This window comes from Ranitomeya variabilis, chromosome 6, assembly GCF_051348905.1.
Source record: "Ranitomeya variabilis isolate aRanVar5 chromosome 6, aRanVar5.hap1, whole genome shotgun sequence".
NCBI lineage: Eukaryota > Metazoa > Chordata > Amphibia > Anura > Dendrobatidae > Ranitomeya > Ranitomeya variabilis.
In genome coordinates, this window is record NC_135237.1 from 383638557 (window position 1) to 383660790 (window position 22234).

General features: G+C 44.6%; 1 protein-coding gene across 1 annotated transcript in view; it reads left to right on the plus strand.

Annotated features, from left to right (window-relative positions):
• The window catches only part of DIPK1C (divergent protein kinase domain 1C), a 118831-nt gene that overhangs the window by 26874 nt on the left and 69723 nt on the right, over positions 1-22234 (plus strand). The window contains exon 2 of the mRNA XM_077270090.1: positions 2768-3445. Within this exon, the coding sequence (XP_077126205.1) occupies positions 2768-3445 (678 nt within the window). The remainder of the gene's footprint in view (positions 1-2767; positions 3446-22234) is intronic.

Genomic DNA, 22234 nt, shown 5'->3' on the forward strand with positions numbered 1-22234 from the left:
TTTTCATGGCTCTGCGTTATAAACTTCTGTGAAGCACTTGAGGGTTCAAAGTGCTCACCACACATCTAGATAAGTTCCTTTGGGGGGTCTAGTTTTCAAAATGGGGTCACTTGTGGGGGGTTTCTACTGTTTAGGCACATCAGGGGCTCTGCAAACGCAACGTGACGCTCGCAGACCATTCCATCAAAGTCTGCATTTCAAAACGTCACTACTTCACTTCCGAGCCCCGGCATGTGCCCAAACAGTGGTTTTCCCCCCATATGGGGTATCAGCGTACTCAGGAGAAACTGGACAACAACTCTTGGGGTCCAATTTCTCCTGTAACCCTTGGGAAAATAAAAAATCCTGGGCTAAAAAATTATTTTTGAGGAAAGAAAACTTATTTATTATTTTCACGGCTCTGCGTTATAAACTTCTGTGAAGCACTTAGGGGTTCAAAGTGCTCACCACACATCTAGATAAGTTCCTTTGGGGGTCTAGTTTCCAAAATGGGGTCACTTGTAGGGAGTTTTTACTGTTTAGGCACATCAGGGGCTCTGCAAACGCAACGTGACGCCCGCAGAGTATTCCATCAAAGTCTGCATTTCAAAACGTCACTACTTCCCTTCCGAACCCCGACGTGTGCCCAAACGGTGGTTTACCCCCACATATGGGATATCAGCGTACTCAGGAGAAACTGGACAACAAATTTTGGGGTCAAATTTCTCCTGTTACCCCTGGGAAAATAAAAAATTGCGGGCTAAAAAATCATTTTTGAGAAAAGAAAAATTATTTTTTATTTTCATTGCTCTGCGTTATAAACTTCTGTGAAGCATTTGGGGGTTCAAAGTGCTCACCACACATCTAGATTAGTTCCTTGGGAGGTCTAGTTTCCAAAATGGGGTCACTTATGGGGGAGCTCCAATGATTAGGCACACAGGAGCTCTCCAAACGCGACATGGTGTCCGCTAATGATTGGAGCTAATTTTCCATTCGAAAAGCCAAATGGCGTGCCTTCCCTTCCGAGCCCTGCCGTGCGCCCAAACAGTGGTTTACCCCCACATATAGGGTATCAGCGTACTCAGGACAAAGTGGACAACAACATTTGGGGTCCAATTTCTCCTGTTACCCTTGGAAAAATAAAAAATTCTGGGCTAAAAATCATTTTTGAGGAAAGAAAAATTATTTTTATTTTCACGGCTCTGCGTTATAAACTTCTGTGAAGCACTTGTTGGTTTAAAGTGCTCACTATGCATCTAGATTAGTTCCTTGGGAGGTCTAGTTTCCAAAATGGGGTCACTTGTGGGGGAGCTCCAATGTTTAGGCACACAGGGGCTCTCCAAACGCGACATGGTGTCCGCTAACGATTGGAGCTAATTTTCCTTTCAAAAAGTCAAATGGCGCGCCTTCCCTTCCGAGCCTTGCCGTGCGCCCAAACAGTGGTTTACCCCCACATATGAGGTATCCACGTACTCAGGAGAAATTGCCCAACAAATTTTAGGATCCATTGTATCCTGTTGCCCATGTGAAAATGAAAAAATTGAGGCTAAAAGAATTTTTTTGTGAAAAAAAAGTACTTTTTCATTTTTACGGATCAATTTGTGAAGCAACTGGGGGTTTAAAGTGCTCACTATGCATCTAGATAAGTTCCTTGGGGCGTCTAGTTTCCAAAATGGGGTCACTTGTGGGGGAGCTCCAATGTTTAGGCACACGGGGGCTCTCCAAATGCGACATGGTGTCCGCTAAAGATTGGAGCCAATTTTTCATTCAAAAAGTCAAATGGCGCTCCTTCCCTTCCGAGTTCTGCCGTGCGCCCAATCAGTGGTTTACCCCCACATATGAGGTATCAGCGTACTCAGAACAAATTGGAAAACAACTTTCGGTGTCCAGTTTCTCCTTTTACCCTTGGGAAAATAAGAAAATTGTTGCTAAAAGATAATTTTTGTGACTAAAAAGTTAAATGTTAATTTTTTCCTTCCATGTTGCTTCTGCTGCTGTGAAACACCTGAAGGGTTAATAAACTTCTTGAATGTGGTTTTCAGCACCTTGAGGGGTGCAGTTTTTAGAATGGTGTCACTTTTGGGTATTTTCAGCCATATAGAACCCTCAAACTGACTTCAAATGTGAGGTGGTCCCTAAAAAAAATGGTTTTGTAAATTTTGTTGTAAAAATGAGAAATCACTGGTCAAATTTTAACCCTTATAACTTCCTAGCAAAAAAACATTTTGTTTCCAAAATTGTGCTGATGTAAAGTAGACATGTGGGAAATGTTATTTATTAACTATTTTGTGTCACATAATTCTCTGGTTTAACAGAATAAAAATAAAAAATGTGAAAATTGCAAAATTTTCAAAATTTTCTCCAAATTTCCGTTTTTTCACAAATAAAGGCAGAAATTATTGACCTAAATTTACCACTAACATGAAGCCCAATATGTCAGGAAAAAATAGTCTGAGAATCGCTAGGATCCGTTGAAGTGTTCCTGAGTTATTACCTCATAAAGGGACACTGGTCTGAATTGCAAAAAATGGCGAGGTCATTAATGTCAAAATAGGCTGGGTCATGAAGGGGTTAAGAAATTCTGGGATATATCTGAAAGTTCAGCTAATCACAATTCTATGCAAATAGTCCTAGCACATATGTGTGTATGTTATAATTATTGCTAATCTAGTATGTAAATTGACACTACAATACATAATTACCTATACATGATGTATATATACATGATAAATATATATACTTAATATTCATGTTTCCTAATTTTTAATCTTTTATTTCCCATGCGTAGTGCAATGATTACAACACCAGAGCTGTGACCGGAGATCTATGTGAAGATCTATGTGTGACTGAAAAACTGATGTATAAGCACTGTCTATATTACCAACGGGGAAAAAAAGTTCTACAAGCTGACTGGCAAGGCATATCAATAATCCTGAAATCCAAAAATGATGCCTTTTTCCAATTCCAAGCTCCAGTCTTCTTGGATGAATCTGATGCTCAATCTCTTACAGACACAGAACTTTTGGTAATGGTAGCTGTGGAAATTAAAAATACTCTGGGTTTGGACTTGCCTAACAGCACTTTACTACCTCTGTGGCCTGAAATTAAACATAGTCCTAACTGGAGAGTAGAACTTGCAAGTATGTGGTCTTTATACCAACAAGAAGAATATTTAATCTTTAATTTGCTTCAGGACTTCAGTAGACATGTCCTACGTGTGGTTGGGACCTGTGGACATTTCTATGCAGTAGAGTTTCTCAGTGCTGGACACTCCTGGAAACAAAATCTATTTTCCTTGGAAGAAGTTGTTGGTCAGTGCAAAACAGGTGAGGAAAAGATGAACGCTCTCCTTGATATTGCCATCAGTTTCTTAGATATGGTACATCAGTTTGACAACGAGTTTTCTCATCGGCTCCACCTTTGTGATGTCAAACCGGAGAACTTTGCTATTAGAAGCGACCTCACTGTAAGTTTGTTTCCTTGCAATAACAGATCTACCTCTCCCCTGCTGAAAAACCTGCACCACATACCCAGATTTAAAGAAAAAAAAGAGAATGCAAGATGGCTTAAAGTGGCTGCACGGGACTGAGATGCTGATAACTTAAAATTAGGATGGGTCATAAATATCAGATTGGTGGGGGTACGATACATTAGGTCCACAGGACTGGTGTATCACTATTCTGAACACTGAGCAGCCGACATTACTGTGTACTGTGGCTCAGATCAAATTGTCTTCAGTGGTACCCGAGCTGCAGCATCCAAGAACGGCTGCTCAACTGTGCACTGATTGTTGTGTTCCAGCTCTGTACACTTTTGGCTGACTTGGCTCCAAGTATCAACTGAACAGTGGGGGTGACGAGTATCGGACCCTCACCAACCTGATATCGATGGACTATTAAGAATAGGTCATCAATATCTTTGCCGCAGAAAACCGCTTTAACTCCTTGCACTCTCACAGACACACATATGTGGAATGATTACCACAACTAGAGTATAACGGCTTGTGCAGGGATTTTGGCATCAGTATCTTGGCTTTAAAATTATACCAGTTTGAAATTGATAATTTTATTAATATAGCACCACGATATTACTCAGCACTTTACAATTATTGGCTCTAGATGGAGATATTCAGGAGCAGCATGAAAAGTTTCACTTTATGGATCTGTGTAATGAAGAGTAGGGAGGAGAGAGTGACAAGTTAGAGCTGATAGGAAAAGTGCCACCAAATTGACACTGAATGATCTCCCTGGAAGCTATCCAGACAAGACTTCATGGGAGACATTCACCAGAATTGTGCCTTGAAAATGATCAGACTTGTCCATTTTGATCCTTCACCACTTTTATAAAAAGTATGTGCAGCTAAGGTTGCTCAGTTTCCGCATGGACAGGCTGAGATTTAACAAATTTATTATTCATTATAATTCTTATTATTAAGTTCCTCTATGAAATTACTCCAGTGAGTTTTTCCTAAGAACTGTTTTAATATAGTGATTTTAAGAAAACGTGACCCCTGATTGAAAAATTTACTAGAATCTGGATCGAGTGATTTTTGGTCTGTTGTGTTCCGACAATTACATGAAGATATATGCATGTAGACGTAAGTGGTATGTCTGGACTCTGCACATCTTGAACCTTTATTTTTCATCGGAGTTGTTTGCCAATTTTCTGCTTGAGTTAGTCTTTTAGTTGCAAACATAAATGTTTATGCAAGTTTTACAGAACATCATGCTAATACGAAAAATTCATGGTATTTATGTACATATTCCTTTAATTCAACCCCATAAATTAGTCCAACTGTATGTGGACAATAGGGAAGACAATTGTGTTGCATTAACGATTGGAAAAAGAAATGCTTCTTTCTCTTAACTGCATTATTTTAATAATGTGTACAGATCTTATGGTATCAGCAATATTGAGTAATATATTTGCAGTTATAGCCAAGCAAATTAACAGGGAAAAACACTTACATTTTGGCTTTGAAAAACCTATTACATAATTATATTGAATATTTCATATTGAATGATACATTGATGTATTTCTTTTAGTTTGAAGAGTCTGAAAAGGAGATTTAAAAAGTAACTATTGGGAAAAAGTATTTAAAACAACAAAGTCATTACCCTTTGAAATGTGACCTAAAGGGTTTGTTTGCAGCTTTGTCGTAGGCAAGAAGTAAACAGTGTAAGGAGCTGGAACAGCACAGGTCCCACTTCACTAAGGGATGAGCTGCAGTGTTTGGGAACGGCCATTACACCGTGTACGGAACTGTGCTATTTCAGCACCAATCCCAGTGTACATACAGCTAGAGCTACTAATAACTGATTGGTTGGGGTTCCGGTTGTCAGACACCTACCAATCTGATGGTAGTATCTCAGAGTTAAGGTTATGTGCATATGAAATTTTATTTGAGAAGATCAAGACCAAAACGGTTCTCATGCAGAAACCACTTCAGGAAATGATCCTTATACAGTATGTGGTGTATTCTTAATTTTTTTTTTATTCTTTATTTCAATTTTCAAATAACAGAACTGGTGTTCAGGATGAAATTAACGTTTAAATGCATGAGATAAAGAGTGATGCATGTTGCAAATAGTATATCACACCATTTAAGTCTCTACTATAACAAATCATGAGCATAACAATGATACAAAAAACATTGAGAAAACAGTTTCAGGACTAAGAAAAAATAATCCCTTGTTACTGCCCTACAATGTAGAGAAGACAAAGGGGTTAGGTATTATGAATTAAAGAGATGTGACTTAGGACCTCATAGTATACATTGTCTGGTAAAGAGATTATGAGAAGAGAGGAAGGATGTTAGTTTCTTTATAAAAGGCTAAGATGGGTTGTTACTCAAGGTAACGGACTCGACCACTGCTGCGCATGCAAGGGACCCAGGAGGGGGGGGGGGGCTAGAGAAGATACAGCGTATCCCAGACATGGGCCAAAAAAGATGAGAGACTAGAGAAAAAAAAAAACGACAGATATGAAGGGTAAGAGGCAAAGAGCAATTGGGAATTTTATTTGAATTTTATTGAAGGGCTTGAAAAAAGTTAATCCAATGAAGCCACGAGATTTGAAATTTTTCATGCGTGCATGATTCCCAACTAGACAACTCTTCTAGACAATATAAATCATGTACTTTAGCAATCCACTCCTTCAAAGTAGGGGGGGACAGCTGTTTCCAGCGTAGAGAAATCAATTGTTTGGCGGCTGCCAGCAAAAGAGAAAATGTCTTGAGGAGTAAGGTTACGTTTCGTGTTTTCTTAATTTTTTACATCCTGAAGGTGTTTTTTTGTAAGCATATTATCATTATCATTTCCTGAAGTGTTTTGTTGACATTTTCTTGAAGCTTATTAAAAGTTTTTTTATGGATTTTGAAAAACATGCACATAGATGCATGTAAGTAAGTATATAATCCTATCAGACGTATGTGCCCAAAGTATGTGGACTTATCCTTAGCATATACCATGGGTGTCATGATCTCTGCAGGCAGAGATCATAGCAAGCCTATAGAGGGACAAGCTCTCGGAAGATGGAACTATACTGACCATGAACTAAGCCTGCCGCGCAACTAGAAATAGCCAGGTAGCATTTCCTATTTATTGCTAGATGCCCAGCTCTGGCCTAAGACCTAAATAGCTAGCAGAGGGAAATATAAGACCTGGCTCACCTCTAGAGAAATATTCCCAAGAAGACAGTAGTCCCCCACATATAATGACGGTGAGTTCAGATGAAACAACAAACGCAGCAGGAAAATAGTCTTAGCAAATTTGAGGTCCGCTTACTAGATAGCAGAAGACAGATAGTATACTTTCATGGTCAGCAGAAAAACACTAACAAAACACCATCCAGAGATTACCTTAAACTCTGGCATTAACTCATAACGCCAGAGTAGCAATCCCTGATCAACGAGAGCTTTCCAGACACAGTAACAAAACTTCAGCTGTGAACTGGAACAAATAGGCAAAATGAAACATGGACAAAAGTCCAACTTATCTAGTAGTTGTCAGAAGCAGGAACAAGCACTGAGAGGCATCAGATAACATTGTTGACCGGCAAGAAACCACCAGAGAAATGAGCTTAAATAGCGACACCCACTACTGATGGAACCAGGTGAAACAGGAAAGAGGATGACAAGTCCAATTCCACAAGCGGCCACCGGGGGAGCCCAGAATCCAAATTCACAACAGTACCCCCCCCTCAAGGAGGGGGCACCGAACCCTCACCAGATCCACCAGGGCGACCAGGATGAGCCCTATGGAAGGCACGAACAAGATCAGAAGCATGAACATCAGATGCATTGACCCAAGAATTATCCTCCTGGCCGTAACCCTTCCAGTTGACCAGATACTGGAGTCTCCGTCTGGAAACACGAGAGTCCAAAATTTTCTCCACAACGTACTCCAACTCACCCTCAACCAACACCGGAGCAGGAGGCTCAACTGAAGGTACAACAGGTACCTCATACCTGCGCAATAACGACCGATGAAAAACGTTATGAATGGAAAAGGACGCAGGGAGGTCCAAACGGAAAGAAACAGGATTAAGAATCTCCAATATTCTATAAGGGCCGATGAACCGAGGTTTAAACTTAGGAGAAGAGACCCTCATAGGGACAAAACGAGAAGACAACCACACCAAATCTCCAACACAAAGCCGAGAACCAACACGACGATGACGGTTGGCAAAACGCTGAGTCTTCTCCTGGGACAACTTCAAATTGTCCATAACCTGCCCCCAGATGTGATGCAATCTCTCCACCACCGCATCCACTCCAGGACAATCCGAGGATTCCACCTGACCGGAGGAAAATCGAGGGTGAAACCCCGAATTACAGAAAAACGGGGACACCAAGGTGGAAGAGCTGGCCCGATTATTGAGGGCGAACTCTGCCAATGGCAAAAAAGCAACCCAATCATCCTGGTCAGCAGAGACAAAACACCTCAGATATGTCTCCAGGGTCTGATTAGTCCGCTCGGTCTGGCCATTAGTCTGAGGGTGAAAAGCAGACGAAAAAGACAAATCTATGCCCATCCTAGCACAGAATGCCCGCCAAAATCTAGACACAAATTGGGTACCTCTGTCAGAAACAATATTCTCAGGAATACCGTGCAATCGGACAACATTCTGAAAAAACAGAGGAACCAACTCAGAAGAAGAAGGCAACTTGGGCAGAGGAACCAAATGGACCATTTTAGAGAAACGGTCACAGACCACCCAGATGACAGACATCTTCTGGGAAACAGGCAGATCTGAAATAAAATCCATCGAGATGTGTGTCCAAGGCCTCTTAGGAATAGGCAAGGGCAACAGCAGTCCGCTAGCCCGAGAACTACAAGACTTGGCCCGAGCACAAATGTCACATGACTGCACAAAGACTCGCACATCTCGTGACAGGGAAGGCCACCAGAAGGATCTTGCCACCAAATCCCTGGTACCAAAAATTCCGGGATGGCCTGCCAATGCAGAAGAATGTACCTCAGAGATGACTCTACTGGTCCAATCCTCCGGAACAAACAGTCTATCAGGCGGACAACGATCCGGTCTATCCGCCTGAAACTCTTGCAAGGACCGCCGCAGATCAGGAGAAACGGCCGACAAAATTACTCCCTCCCTAAGGATACCTGTGGGTTCAGCATTACCAGGAGAGTCCGGGTCAAAACTCCTAGAAAGGGCATCTGCCTTAACATTCTTAGAACCCGGTAGGTATGACACCACAAAATTAAAGCGAGAAAAAAATAAAGACCAGCGCGCCTGTCTAGGATTCAGGCGCCTGGCAGTCTCAAGATAAATCAAATTTTTGTGGTCAGTCAATACCACCACCTGATGCTTAGCCCCCTCTAGCCAATGGCGCCACTCCTCAAACGCCCACTTCATGGCCAAAAGCTCCCTATTCCCAACATCATAATTCCGCTCTGCGGGCGAAAATTTGCGAGAAAAGAAAGCACAAGGCCTAATGACGGAGCAGTCGGAACCTTTCTGCGACAACACTGCCCCAGCTCCGATCTCCGAAGCGTCAACCTCAACCTGAAAAGGCAGATTCACATCAGGCTGACGTAACACAGGGGCAGAGGCAAAACGGTGCTGAAGCTCCTGAAAGGCCTCTACAGCATGAGGGGACCAATTAGCAACATCAGCGCCATGTCTGGTCAAATCAGTCAGTGGTTTAACGACATCCGAAAAACCAGCAATAAATCGGCGGTAAAAGTTGGCAAAGCCCAAAAATCTCTGAAGACCCTTAAGAGAGGAGGGCTGAGTCCAGTCACAAATAGCTTGCACCTTGACGGGATCCATCTCAATGGAAGAGGGAGAAAAAATATACCCCAAAAAGGAAATTTTCTGGACCCCAAAAACGCACTTAGACCCCTTCACACATAAAGAATTAGACCGCAGAACCTGAAAAACTCTCCTGACCTGCTGGACATGAGAGTCCCAGTCATCAGAAAAAATCAGAATATCATCCAGATACATTATCATAAATTTATCCAGAAAATCGCGGAAAATATCATGCATAAAAGACTGGAAAACTGAAGGGGCATTAGAAAGACCAAAAGGCATGACCAAATACTCAAAGTGGCCCTCGGGCGTATTAAATGCGGTCTTCCACTCATCCCCCTGCCTGATCCGCACCAAATTATACGCCCCACGAAGATCAATTTTAGAGAACCACTTAGCACCCTCTATACGAGCAAACAAATCAGTAAGCAATGGCAATGGGTATTGGTACTTAACAGTGATCTTATTCAGAAGCCGATAATCAATACATGGTCTCAAAGAGCCGTCCTTTTTTGAGACAAAGAAAAACCCAGCTCCCAAGGGAGAAGAAGATGGACGAATATGTCCCTTTTCCAAAGACTCCTTTATATATTCCCGCATAGCAGCATGTTCCGGCACAGACAGATTAAACAAACGACCCTTTGGATATTTGCAACCCGGTATCAAATCTATGGCACAATCGCACTCACGGTGCGGAGGTAACGACCCAAGCTTGGGTTCGTCAAAGACGTCTTGATAATCAGAGAGGAACTCAGGGACTTCAGAGGGAATGGACGACGAAATAGAAACCAAAGGTAAGTCCCCATGAATACCCTTACATCCCCAGCTCAACACAGACATTGCTCTCCAGTCCAAGACTGGATTGTGAGACTGCAACCATGGCAATCCCAGTACCAAATCGTCATGTAAATTATACAGCACCAGGAAACGAATAATCTCCTGGTGATCCGGATTGATACGCATGGTTACTTGTGTCCAGTATTGTGGTTTATTATTAGCCAATGGGGTGGAGTCAATCCCCTTCAGAGGAATAAGAGTCTCCAAAGGCTCTAAATCAAAACCACAACGATTGGCAAAGGACCAATCCATAAGACTCAGAGCGGCGCCAGAGTCAACATAGGCGTCCGTGGCAATGGATGACAAAGAGCAAATCAGGGTTACAGACAAAATAAACTTAGACTGAATGGTGCCAATGGAAACAGACTTATCAAGCTTCTTTGTACGCCTAGAGCATGCTGATATAACATGAGTAGAATCCCCACAATAGAAGCACAATCCATTCTTCCGTCTAAAATTCTGTCGCTCGCTCCTGGACAGAATTCTATCACACTGCATACTTTCTGGCGTCTTTTCCATAGACACCGCCAGATGGTGCACCGGTTTGCGCTCCCGCAGACGCCTATCAATCTGAATAGCCATTGTCATGGACTCATTCAGACCTGCAGGCACAGGGAACCCCACCATAACATCCTTAACGGCATCAGAGAGACCTTCTCTGAAAGTAGCCGCCAAGGCGCACTCATTCCACTGAGTAAGCACAGACCATTTACGGAATTTTTGGCAGTAAACCTCAGCTTCGTCTTGCCCCTGAGATAGTGCCATCAAAGTTTTTTCTGCCTGAAGTTCCAAATGAGGTTCCTCATAAAGCAAGCCCAAGGCCAGAAAAAACGCATCCACATCGCGCAACGCAGGATCCCCTGCTGGCAATGAGAAGGCCCAATCTTGAGGGTCACCCCTGAGCAAGGAAATCACAATCCTAACCTGCTGAGCAGGGTCTCCAGCTGAACGAGACTTCAGGGACAAATAAAGCTTACAATTATTTCGGAAATTCTGGAAGCTAGCTCTATTCCCTGTGAAGAACTCCGGCAAAGGAATTCTCGGCTCAGATACTGGAGCATGTACCACCAAATCTTGTAAATTTTGTACTTTCGTGATGAGATTATTCAAACCCGCAGTTACACTCTGAAGATCCATTATTGTCAGGTGCACACAGAGCAATACAGAGATTAGGAGGAGAGAGAGAAAAAAGACTGCAGCAAGGCAAACTGGAGGAAAAAAAAAAAAAAAAAAAATTCCAGCAGACTTCTTATAACTCTCCTTTCTCAACCTGGGTGTTTAACACTTTATGGGCCGGTCAAACTGTCATGATCTCTGCAGGCAGAGATCATAGCAAGCCTATAGAGGGACAAGCTCTCGGAAGATGGAACTATACTGACCATGAACTAAGCCTGCCGCGCAACTAGAAATAGCCAGGTAGCATTTCCTATTTATTGCTAGATGCCCAGCTCTGGCCTAAGACCTAAATAGCTAGCAGAGGGAAATATAAGACCTGGCTCACCTCTAGAGAAATATTCCCAAGAAGACAGTAGTCCCCCACATATAATGACGGTGAGTTCAGATGAAACAACAAACGCAGCAGGAAAATAGTCTTAGCAAATTTGAGGTCCGCTTACTAGATAGCAGAAGACAGATAGTATACTTTCATGGTCAGCAGAAAAACACTAACAAAACACCATCCAGAGATTACCTTAAACTCTGGCATTAACTCATAACGCCAGAGTAGCAATCCCTGATCAACGAGAGCTTTCCAGACACAGTAACAAAACTTCAGCTGTGAACTGGAACAAATAGGCAAAATGAAACATGGACAAAAGTCCAACTTATCTAGTAGTTGTCAGAAGCAGGAACAAGCACTGAGAGGCATCAGATAACATTGTTGACCGGCAAGAAACCACCAGAGAAATGAGCTTAAATAGCGACACCCACTACTGATGGAACCAGGTGAAACAGGAAAGAGGATGACAAGTCCAATTCCACAAGCGGCCACCGGGGGAGCCCAGAATCCAAATTCACAACACATGGGGTAGCTGGTTAAGCTTTTTTTCAGTTAAGGCTTCTGTTGGAACTGATGAAAATACGTATTTCAGACAAGCCTCGCACTAAGTAGGATATGACTGCACAAAGTGCTTATAGTGAGAGTGGCATTCTACCCAGGGTTGTCAGGTAAACATCTGGAAACACCTTCAATGACTCTTCCATATTTACACAAATGCTAGTGTAGAGCAGTTTTCTTTTTAGGCACACTTTACCGCTTCCATTTAGATTTAAGATCCCTTTTTGTATATGTACAGAGTCTAGGCTCAGGCTCACATGTTATTACACTTTTCATCTATGTCCTGTTATCAGATGATCAGTCTCTTTTTCATGGTTCATAAATAGTTCATATGATCTAATTTTTTACCTTACTATGTTTTTATTTATAATCTCACTGTAGAACTTGAACCTGTCATCTTTCATCTGCCTAACCAATTAAATTCCACAGTGGATATTAACTGCGGCCTTTAAATGGTTAAACTGCATAACGTTATCTCTCATCATGGCAGTTTTAGGTGATGGTAGGGGGTACTAACTGTATAAATACAGCCAACGACCACCACATATGAAGTGGGCTCAGCTTTTGAGTGTCCTCCATACATTCCCTACTGACATCACATATCACAAATGGATTAAATTCACTGAAGTGAATGGTTATAATGGCACATGTCAAGTTAGAATATGTTTGTAAGTGTAAAGTCTGCCGGCGCCTCCGCAAGGTTCACATCCTCCCACCATGCAGGCATGCCAACTTACCCACTGTACCATCCTCCTGAGCTGCCTCCTCATTCCCTGTGCATGCCGCTTTTTTAATATATGCATATTGAAGTGAAGAACACCCTCCACAACATTTTTAACAAATTTTCAACTCACATATATTCTATGTTTTGGCTATCTTCTTTCAGAAGACCATGGCCCGAGTCATCAAAGCTTTTATGCCAGAATTCTGACAATAAAAGATTTGAAAAGTCTCACAATTTTGGCACAATGCGAGACTGTGTTAAAATTTTGCAACTTCTGGCGTTCTCATGACATTTTTGGCCACCTCCGAAAAAGTGAGCAGACATGTGGTGGGTCGGGTATATGACAAAACTTCTCATCAAATTCATGATAAGTGACAGTGTTCCTTATGCCACAAATGTTACTCTAGACTCCAACACACCTCCTCATCAAAACCAATGTAAAAAACACCAGTCTTGAAGAATCAGGGCCCAAACCTTTTAGACAACCATATTTTGCATGGTCTCACATATTATTCATAAATGACAAGCAAATCTACCACAAGCATGTGGTTATCAAAGCATCAGGTAAGAACATAATGTTATTCAAATGTATTACATATTACCAGTGAAAATTGTTCCCGGTACCGGTATTGCATTCCTTTTAGGATTTATACAACTAAAGATTGAAGTGTGCTATTTGACTCAGTACTAAATGAAATTAAATATACGGTATGCTTGTTACTGTGGCTGAACCAATTTAATAGTCACAATGAACTATTCGGTAGATGTGCCAATGCTATATTCTTGTTGGCTTGCAAAGTCATGACTATGTAAGATTGAAAATCTATCACTTAATTTCTTCAATCTTGATCCACACCCTTCACTTGGATTTCTCCAGTGTTTTGTTGGATAAAATGACAATGTTTTCATTGCTAATCTTAGGATTCATCCTCAAAGTATGTGCTCATTTTTATTCCATTGCATAAAGGAGGAAGGATCATCAGTGAGCACAGGCGAAAATCTTTAACTCTTGTCAAGGAGAATATACATTTATTATTATTATTATTATTATTTATTGTTATAGCGCCATTTATTCCATGGCACTTTACATGTAAGGAGGGGTATTCTTAATAAAAACAAGTACAATAATCTTAAACAATACAAGTCATAACAGGTACAGGAGGAGAGAGGACCCTGCCCACGAAGGCTCACAATCTACAAGGGATGGTTGAGAATACAGTAGGCGAGGATACAGCTGGTCATGCAGCGGTTTGGTCAATCGGTGGTTACTGCAGGTTGTAGGCTTGTCGGAAGAGGTGGGTCTTCAGTATTATTATAAAGTATACATATATACTTATCTAGGCACAGTAATATAGAGGAGTGCAAACAGCTCCGAGTATTTAGTAAGGTAGAGTGCTGGGTTTTATGGCAAATCTGAAACTGTTGCACAAGTCCTGTGTAGCAGAATGACCTGCAGCATCTGCAGGGATGGCAACAAGAGTCCAGAGACCCTTGAAATGGCGGGAACCGACGGACCAGCTATATTATCAATAAGGGAGCGCTGAGCTCATTTCTCAGAGCTCACACCGTGATTCCCCCTCAGGTACCTCCAGGATATAGCTGCACTGCTCCGTCAGTCCCTCCAAGAGCAAAGTCCACAGCTTCCATGTGTTTAGACAAGATCTGTTTGTTCACCTTTAATATTTTCATTGAAGCTGTAGAGTTTCATTAATATAGAATAGTGTTTATGTATTTGTTAGCAGAAATAACTTGACCATTGATAATCCCATAATGAGCAATACCATTATCATTGTTCCTCTCTTGCTTACATACCTTATGCTACCATATCAAGAATGGTTGTGCATCACAGTTTAGGTATCATGGCTTTTCTATATTTGCTAAGGGTACCGTCACATTAAGCGACGCTGCAGCGATAGCGACAACGATGTCGATCGCTGCAGCGTCGCTGTTTGATCGCTGGAGAGCTGTCACACAGACCGCTCTCCAGCGACCAACGATGCCGAGGTCCCCGGGTAACCAGGGTAAACATCGGGTTGCTAAGCGCAGGGCCGCGCTTAGTAACCCGATGTTTACCCTGGTTACCAGCGTAAAAGTAAAAAAAACAGCCAGTACATACTCACCTGCGCGTCTCCCAGCGTCTGCTTCCTGACACTGACTGAGCTCCGGCCCTAACAGCACAGCGGTGACGTCACCGCTGTGCTTTCACTTTCACTTTAGGGCCGGATCTCAGTCAGAGCAGGAAGCAGACGCTGGGAGACGCGCAGGTGAGCATGTACTGTTTGTTTTTTTTACTTTTACGCTGGTAACCAGGGTAAACATCGGGTTACTAAGCGCGGCCCTGCGCTTAGTAACCCGATGTTTACCCTGGTTACCAGAGTAAAACATCGCTGGTATCGTTGCTTTTGGTGTCAAACACAACGATACACGGCGATCGGACGACCAAATAAAGTTCTGGACTTTATTCAGCGACCAGCGACATCACAGCAGGATCCTGATCGCTGCTGCGTGTCAAACTAAACGATATCGCTAGCCAGGACGCTGCAACGTCACGGATCGCTAGCGATATCGTTTAGTGTGACGGTACCTTAAGTCTATGAAAAGATAAGATTACAGATAGTAACTTTTTTTGAATGTTTCTGTATTCAGTGTATCACACATAGTCCTATGCTTAATTACATAATATCATGTTTCTAGGTGTTAAATTAAAGGCATATTTCTCATCAGTTACTTTTTTTTAGAACAGGCTACTATGCGGGGGGGCGTGGCTTGCTGGGGATCAGGAGCAGACCTGTGGCACGGGAGCTCCTGCAAAATCCCTCATTATTAGCGGCATATTGCTTACTTTTTGGGAGGAAACCCCTCTAAACCTTATCTAAAGCGATCAGGAACAGGACGCAGGATAAAAAAACGGATTTAATGAAGGCACAAATGATACCAAGACATGCGGACCCCAGCCGCGACCCTGTGGCGGGCCTGCACACACAGGAGAACAGACATCTGCATACGACTGTGCCATTGGGCCCCAGATCAAATTCGGCTATAAGAAGTCCGCAGGACGGGCGCATATCCACAGCGGCCCCCGCACTGAAAACCAAGGGACCCCCCAGTGTTTCTGCACGGACAGGAGCTACCTCCATGAACAGGCCTAAAGCCGCGGCCACGCCTGAACCAGAGGGGCCGAGAAGGAGAGAAGCTATAACTCCGCCCACGACTCCGCCCACAGTATACGGCAGCCACACTCCTAAAGAGAAGAACGGGAACCCGGCAGCAGGAAGAACCACGGGGAGGCCGCTACTACGGATGACTCCCGCCCTGAGGTACACGGGACCCTCTACCCAGCTTTCCAGGACAGGCACGACCTCCAGGAATGGACCGAGATCTGCAGCCCTGCGTGTGCCGGTGGGGCGGGGAGGTAAGCGAGACACTAAAGCCCCGCCCACAGCTCCACCCACAGTACACCGCAGCAGTGCTCCCAGTAAACGGAGCCCTGACCCGGCCGCAGAAGAAACAGCAGGTGAAATATCGCCACAGGTGGCCCCCGCTCCGAGGCACATGGGACCCTCTTTTCCATCCCCGGGGACAGGCAGGATCTCCGGGATTGACGCTGCGGCTCTGCACACACCGGCGGAGACGGGGAGAGGGAGAAGGAGCAAGGCCCCGCCCACAGCTCTGCCCACGGCACACAGCATCTCCGCTCCTAAAAGTCTGACCCACAGCCTCAGGTAGGCTCTCACTGCAGGCGACTCCCACTCGGGGGTCACGGGGGTCCTGTGCTCCGTACTCTTGGACCGGCGTGGCCTCCGAGAAAGATCCAGGGGCTGTGGTCCTTCATATGATGGAGGGGCCGGGGAATGGCAGAAGAGATGAAACTCCGCCCACAACTCAGCCCACGGCTTGCAGTGATACCGCAGGCAGAGTAGCAAATAGGAAGGCTGCAAGCCGCGCACTAAATTATGATGCCCCTGCATTTGTACACCAGCCCAGACACCAGGAGATAGAGGGGCTCGGGACTAAAGGTCCTAATACAGCACCGACTAGGCCGGATACTGCATCACAAACAAATCGCTACCTACAAGCAACACCATTACAGAGACCAGCGATGGTACCAATCAAGCGGGGGACTACATCACAGAAACCACATGCTCTTACCCCAGTATAGAGGGGGCGAGAACTACAGAAAGTCTTCCCACTGAATTATTTATAGACAATTTATTGAAGGATTTCTGTGACCATTTTAACAAAAAATTGGAGGAACAATCCCTAATGCTAGATAAAGTCATACTCTCTTTTAATCCGCCAAGCACTGGATCATCTCGTACGGATACAGCACCTGAGTCATACATAAAGGATGCATTGACATCCATTGCGGAAAGCCTGGATTCCTCCTCGTCCTTGTCTTCCTCAAGGTCTTCCCTCCGCGATCATTCTTCATCAACACATGATTCATACGCTCCTTCTGTACACTCTTCAGACAGCAGTATGGAGGACTTAACCCCCGGGAGATGTGATCTTCCCCATTCGGATCTTTTACCGGCTCCTCCTGTGTCCTCAGCTTTACTAGAAAGTCTGCAAAGAGACATAGACTCACTCAAATGTAACTTGGCAATTCTCGAAGATCATAGACGTAGAAGCAACGTGAAAATCAGGGGAGTTCCGGAGTCCGTTAAACCCCCCCACTTGAAAAACTATATTCACAAAATGATCTCTAAATTTATTCCTGACATCAACGATCCCAATATCATAGAAAGAGTCTACCGAATTAAAAGACCTATGTCCCTCCCATCAGATGTGCCAAGAGACATTATTGTCTCCTTTTTCCCAGCCCGGGTTAGGGGTAAACTGTTTGACCTCGCCTCTGAAAAAAGCTTTCTGCTCTCCTCATATGGCGACCTGACATTCTTCAGAGACTTGTCCAAAGACACTTTGAAAAAGCGACGAGATTTTTCACCAGTTACACGGGAGCTCCGGAGGTTCCATTTTGCTTATTCTTGGTCGCTTTCCTCTACTCCTTTGGTGAAGCTCTTGACCGGAACTGTACATATTGCATCCCCTTTGGAGGGTTTGTCCTTCCTGCAGCAACATGGTCTGAAACCTTCTGAAACCCACAAGGGTCCCACCTGAATTGTAGTCCTGTTCTACACATATTGTCATCTGTTATTGCTACACCTCTTACGGGTTATGGATGTGTTCCGTCGCAATAGTTAGCCTTGATTATGAGCCAGACATTTTTGCCGCCCACATAGTTGCAGGGTCACCCAAGGGTGTTCCCGGACATGATAAGCTACAATATAACATACGTTAAGCTTGGAGTTCACGACAGGCCTTCGTTTTCTATTACCTATTGATTAATATTGTCTTAGATGCTTACTTAGCGAATCTGCACAGTATTTCTTATGTCATTTTAATAGCTTACTGCGTTATTTTATTTCACCTACTATGTTTATACTAACCTACTATATGATCGCCTGTCTCCCCTACTGCTATAGGGGTTTATTTTCCTTTCCACCATATCCCTCCCCTTCCCATTTGTCCCTTCCTGACCTACCCCTCCCAGTTAAAAGTTAAAATCCCAATACAAATATTTGAAAAAGAACAGGCTACTATGCAAATAACCTTAGCTAATGAAAATATTGATATCTACAGTGTAGCAAAGCCAGATAAGCTAGGGTTAAATCCTAGCTCTCCAGGTTCTGATTAGGCGCACCTAACTAGCTCACCATATAACCTGGCTAGGTGTTCACCTTAGTCAATTGGGGGAAGCTGACTAGAGTGAAATGTATTGGAGCTGGAGAAAGAGATAAGCAAGAATCCCTCGCTAGGAAGAGCCTGCATCGGCACTTTGCAGAGAACCGCAAGTATCAGTGGTTTCTTTTGACAGTAGCACTTGTGTTTGACCTAACTGGGACTAGCTCAGTGGTGAATAGCTAGGGTCTGTTCTGTTTAGTTACCACCTGGACAAGGCTAGGGATTTTGTGTTTATGATTTTGTATTGGTATTGTGTAACCAGACCAGTGGAAATAAATGTCACATTGTTTTGACCCAAGAATCCAGTGCCTATGTGTGTTAGGGCTGACGGAATGCACCGAGTAAATATTGAGATAATATAGGTGCTTTTGCAGCCCGTGGTCCACCGTGCAGGAGTGGAACCTGCTGCTAGTATATGGCAGCACTATATGGCGGTACAACGCCTGAATAGACACGGGTTCAGGCACCCAGTCTATATAGGAGCGAGCTCTGTTGCTTCACAGAGTCGCCGAGATTAGGATAACGCTGTGCCCTGTTAACCTCACAGAGGATCACAGCTAACTAACAGAGCAGGTAGCATACAGTGGTCATACCGTCAGCATACCACACAAACAACTCTTCTCCAGAGGTGCTGGAATTCTAGTGGCTATACGCCAGCCCTAAATTCACAGACACAAACTCCTCTCCGGAGGTGCCGGAATTCTAGTGGCTTTACAGTTGACCCTGAACATATGCAGACACAGACCTCAAGGTAGCTAAGCTCATAAACATAGGTTGATACTAGCGCATGGCCGTGCGGCCATGTGAACCTTTTGTAGAGAGAGCTCTCCAGGACCTTCCTAGTGGTCCAATAGGAACCGCTTCAGGACCTGAGCATGTGACCCCCGACTTCCAATAAGAGGTCATCCCCTGGGCATGCTCAGTAGTGGAAAAGCAGGACTTAGTCCCAGGGGCATCTGCTCGCTGCAGAACAGTGCTGGCTACAATGGCTGAGCCTGGAAGATCAGCAGCAACCAAGCGCACAGTATCTGCCTGAGCCAGATGCTGGGACCAATGTCTCTGCTGAGCAGGCTCCACTGTGGCTGAAGAAGAATGGGAGACCGCAGCGGAGGTGGCTCAAGATTCCCCCTGTGCAGCAGCGGGAACTCGACACCTAACATTACCCCCCCTTAAGGCCCCCCTCTTTGGGCCTTGCTAGTCTTAAAGGCAGCAATGAGTTGCGGAGCCTGAGTGTGCTCAGCAGGCTCCCAGGACCTGTCCTCTAGGCCATAGTCCTTCCAGTCCACCAAATAAAATTTTCTGCCACGTACCACCTTACACCCCTAGATAGCGTTCACTTCATAATCATCCGTAAATGAACCCGATGTCCCGGCAGATGACTCAGAAAACCGGGACATGTGAACGGGCTTTAGAAGAGACACATGAAAGGTGTCGGTGATACCTAGGCGTGGAGGAAGGGCCAGATGGTAGACCACAGGGTTAACCTGTTCCAGGACCATGAAGGGACCCAAGTAGCGAGGTGCAAACTTAGTGGACTCGCAGCCTGATGTTACGGGCGGAGAGCCACACTAAGTTGCCAGGAGCAAAGGTCAGAGCGGGGTGCCGATGTGCATCGGCGGAGGACCTCATTCTCTCCTTGGAGGCCCGGATGGCATCCTGAGTGCTGTCCCAAATGTCCCATGCCTCCACAGCCCAGCCCACCCTGGAATCAGTGGAAGACATGGGTATAGGCACAGGAACCCGTGGATGCTGGCCGTAATTAAGAATGAATAGGGTCTGACCAGGGGAGTCGGCTACGGCATTGTTTAGCACAAACTCCGCCCACGGTAGCAATGATGCCCAGTCATCCTGCCAAGCAGAAACAAAATGTTGCAGATATGTGACCAAGGTCTGGTTGGCCCTCTCTACCAACCCATTTGTCTCGGGATGGTATGCTGAAGAGAGATTCAGCTCGATGCTGTGTAGACGACAGAGCTCTCTTCAGAACCAAGACGCAAACTGGGGACCCTGTTCACTGACAATTTTGTTCGGCTTACCGTGTAGGCAGAAAATGTGTTTTATAAACAACACTGCCAAGGTCCGTGCAGAAGGTAGCCGTGGAAGAGGCACCAAGTGCACCATTTTAGAAAATTGGTCAGTGATAACCTAAATGATGGTGCAGCCTTGGGACTTAGGTAAACCCACCACAAAGTCCATCCCGACCATCTCCCAGGGCATGTCTGCCACCGGTAGGGGGTAAAGTAACCCAGCTGGCTGTTGTCGAAGAGACTTATTCTTGGCGCAGGAGACACATGCCCGAATATAGTCTCCAACGTCATGGGCCATATGCAGCCACGAGTATGTCCTCGCCAGAAGCTCAGATGTCCTTTTGGTCCCAAAGTGTCCACCCACCCTGGACGAGTGAGCCCAAGAGAGGACCTTTGATGGCACAAAAGTCTTGCCCGAGGGCACAGACTCTAGCAAAACCAGAGCCACGGTCCTCAGAAGGGACAATAAGCCGAGGTTCCTCCTCCTCCACTGAGGACAATACGGAGCGGGAGAGAGCATCGACACGAATGTTCTTCTCTCCAGAGAGAAAATGGAGAGTGAAATGGAACCGGGAGAAGAACAGGGACCATCTGGCCTGGCGAGAATTTAGCTGCTGGGCAGCCTGTATATATACTAAATTCTTGTGGTCGGTGTGAATTTGGAAGGGAAAGCGAGCCCCCTCCAGAAGGTGTCTCCACCCTGAAAAAGCCAACTTCATAGCTAGCAACTCCCTGTCCCCGATTGAATAATTCCTCTTCGCCGGTGTGTAGGTCTTAGAGAAAAAGAAGCAAGGATGCTTCCGACCTTGAGCATCCTTTTGGAATAGGACTGCTCCAGCACCGACAGATGAGGCATCCACCACCATTATGAAAGGTTTATCTACATGGGGATGATGTAGAATGGGAGCGCTAGCAAAGTGGGACTTAATAGAGAAGAAGGCCTTGGAGACCTCCTCCGACCACAATTTGGGATTTGCTCCCTTTTTGGTGAGGGCAACCAAGGGAGCTACCAAAGTTGAGAAGTGGGGAATGAACTGGCGATAGTAATTAATGAACCCCATAAAGCGCTGCACCGCTTTGAGAGAATGGGGTTCCTGCCAGTCCATCATAACCTGAAGCTTGGCAGGATCCATAGCCAATCCCTGGGTGGAGATGATATAGCCAAGGAAAGGCAAGGACTCCTGCTCAAACACACATTTCTCCAACTTGGTGTAGAGGGAGTTTGCCCATAGGAGGTCGAACACTTTGCAAACATCTCTCCGGTGGGAGTCTATATCTGGAGAGTAGATGAGAATATCATCCAGATAGACTACAACCGAGGTGGAGAGCATATCCCGGAAGATATCATTCACAAAGTCTTGGAAAATGGCAGGAGCATTACAGATCCTGAAGGGCATCACCAGGTATTCATAGTGCCCGTCCCTGGTGTGAAATGCCGTCTTCCATTCGTCCACCTCACGAATGCGAATCAGGTTGTAAGCACCCTGCACAACAAGTTTAGTAAATACCCTCGCTCCCCGCAACCTATCGAATAGCTCTGATATCAGAGGCAGAAGGTATTTGTTCTTAACGGTGATGGCGTTAAGACCC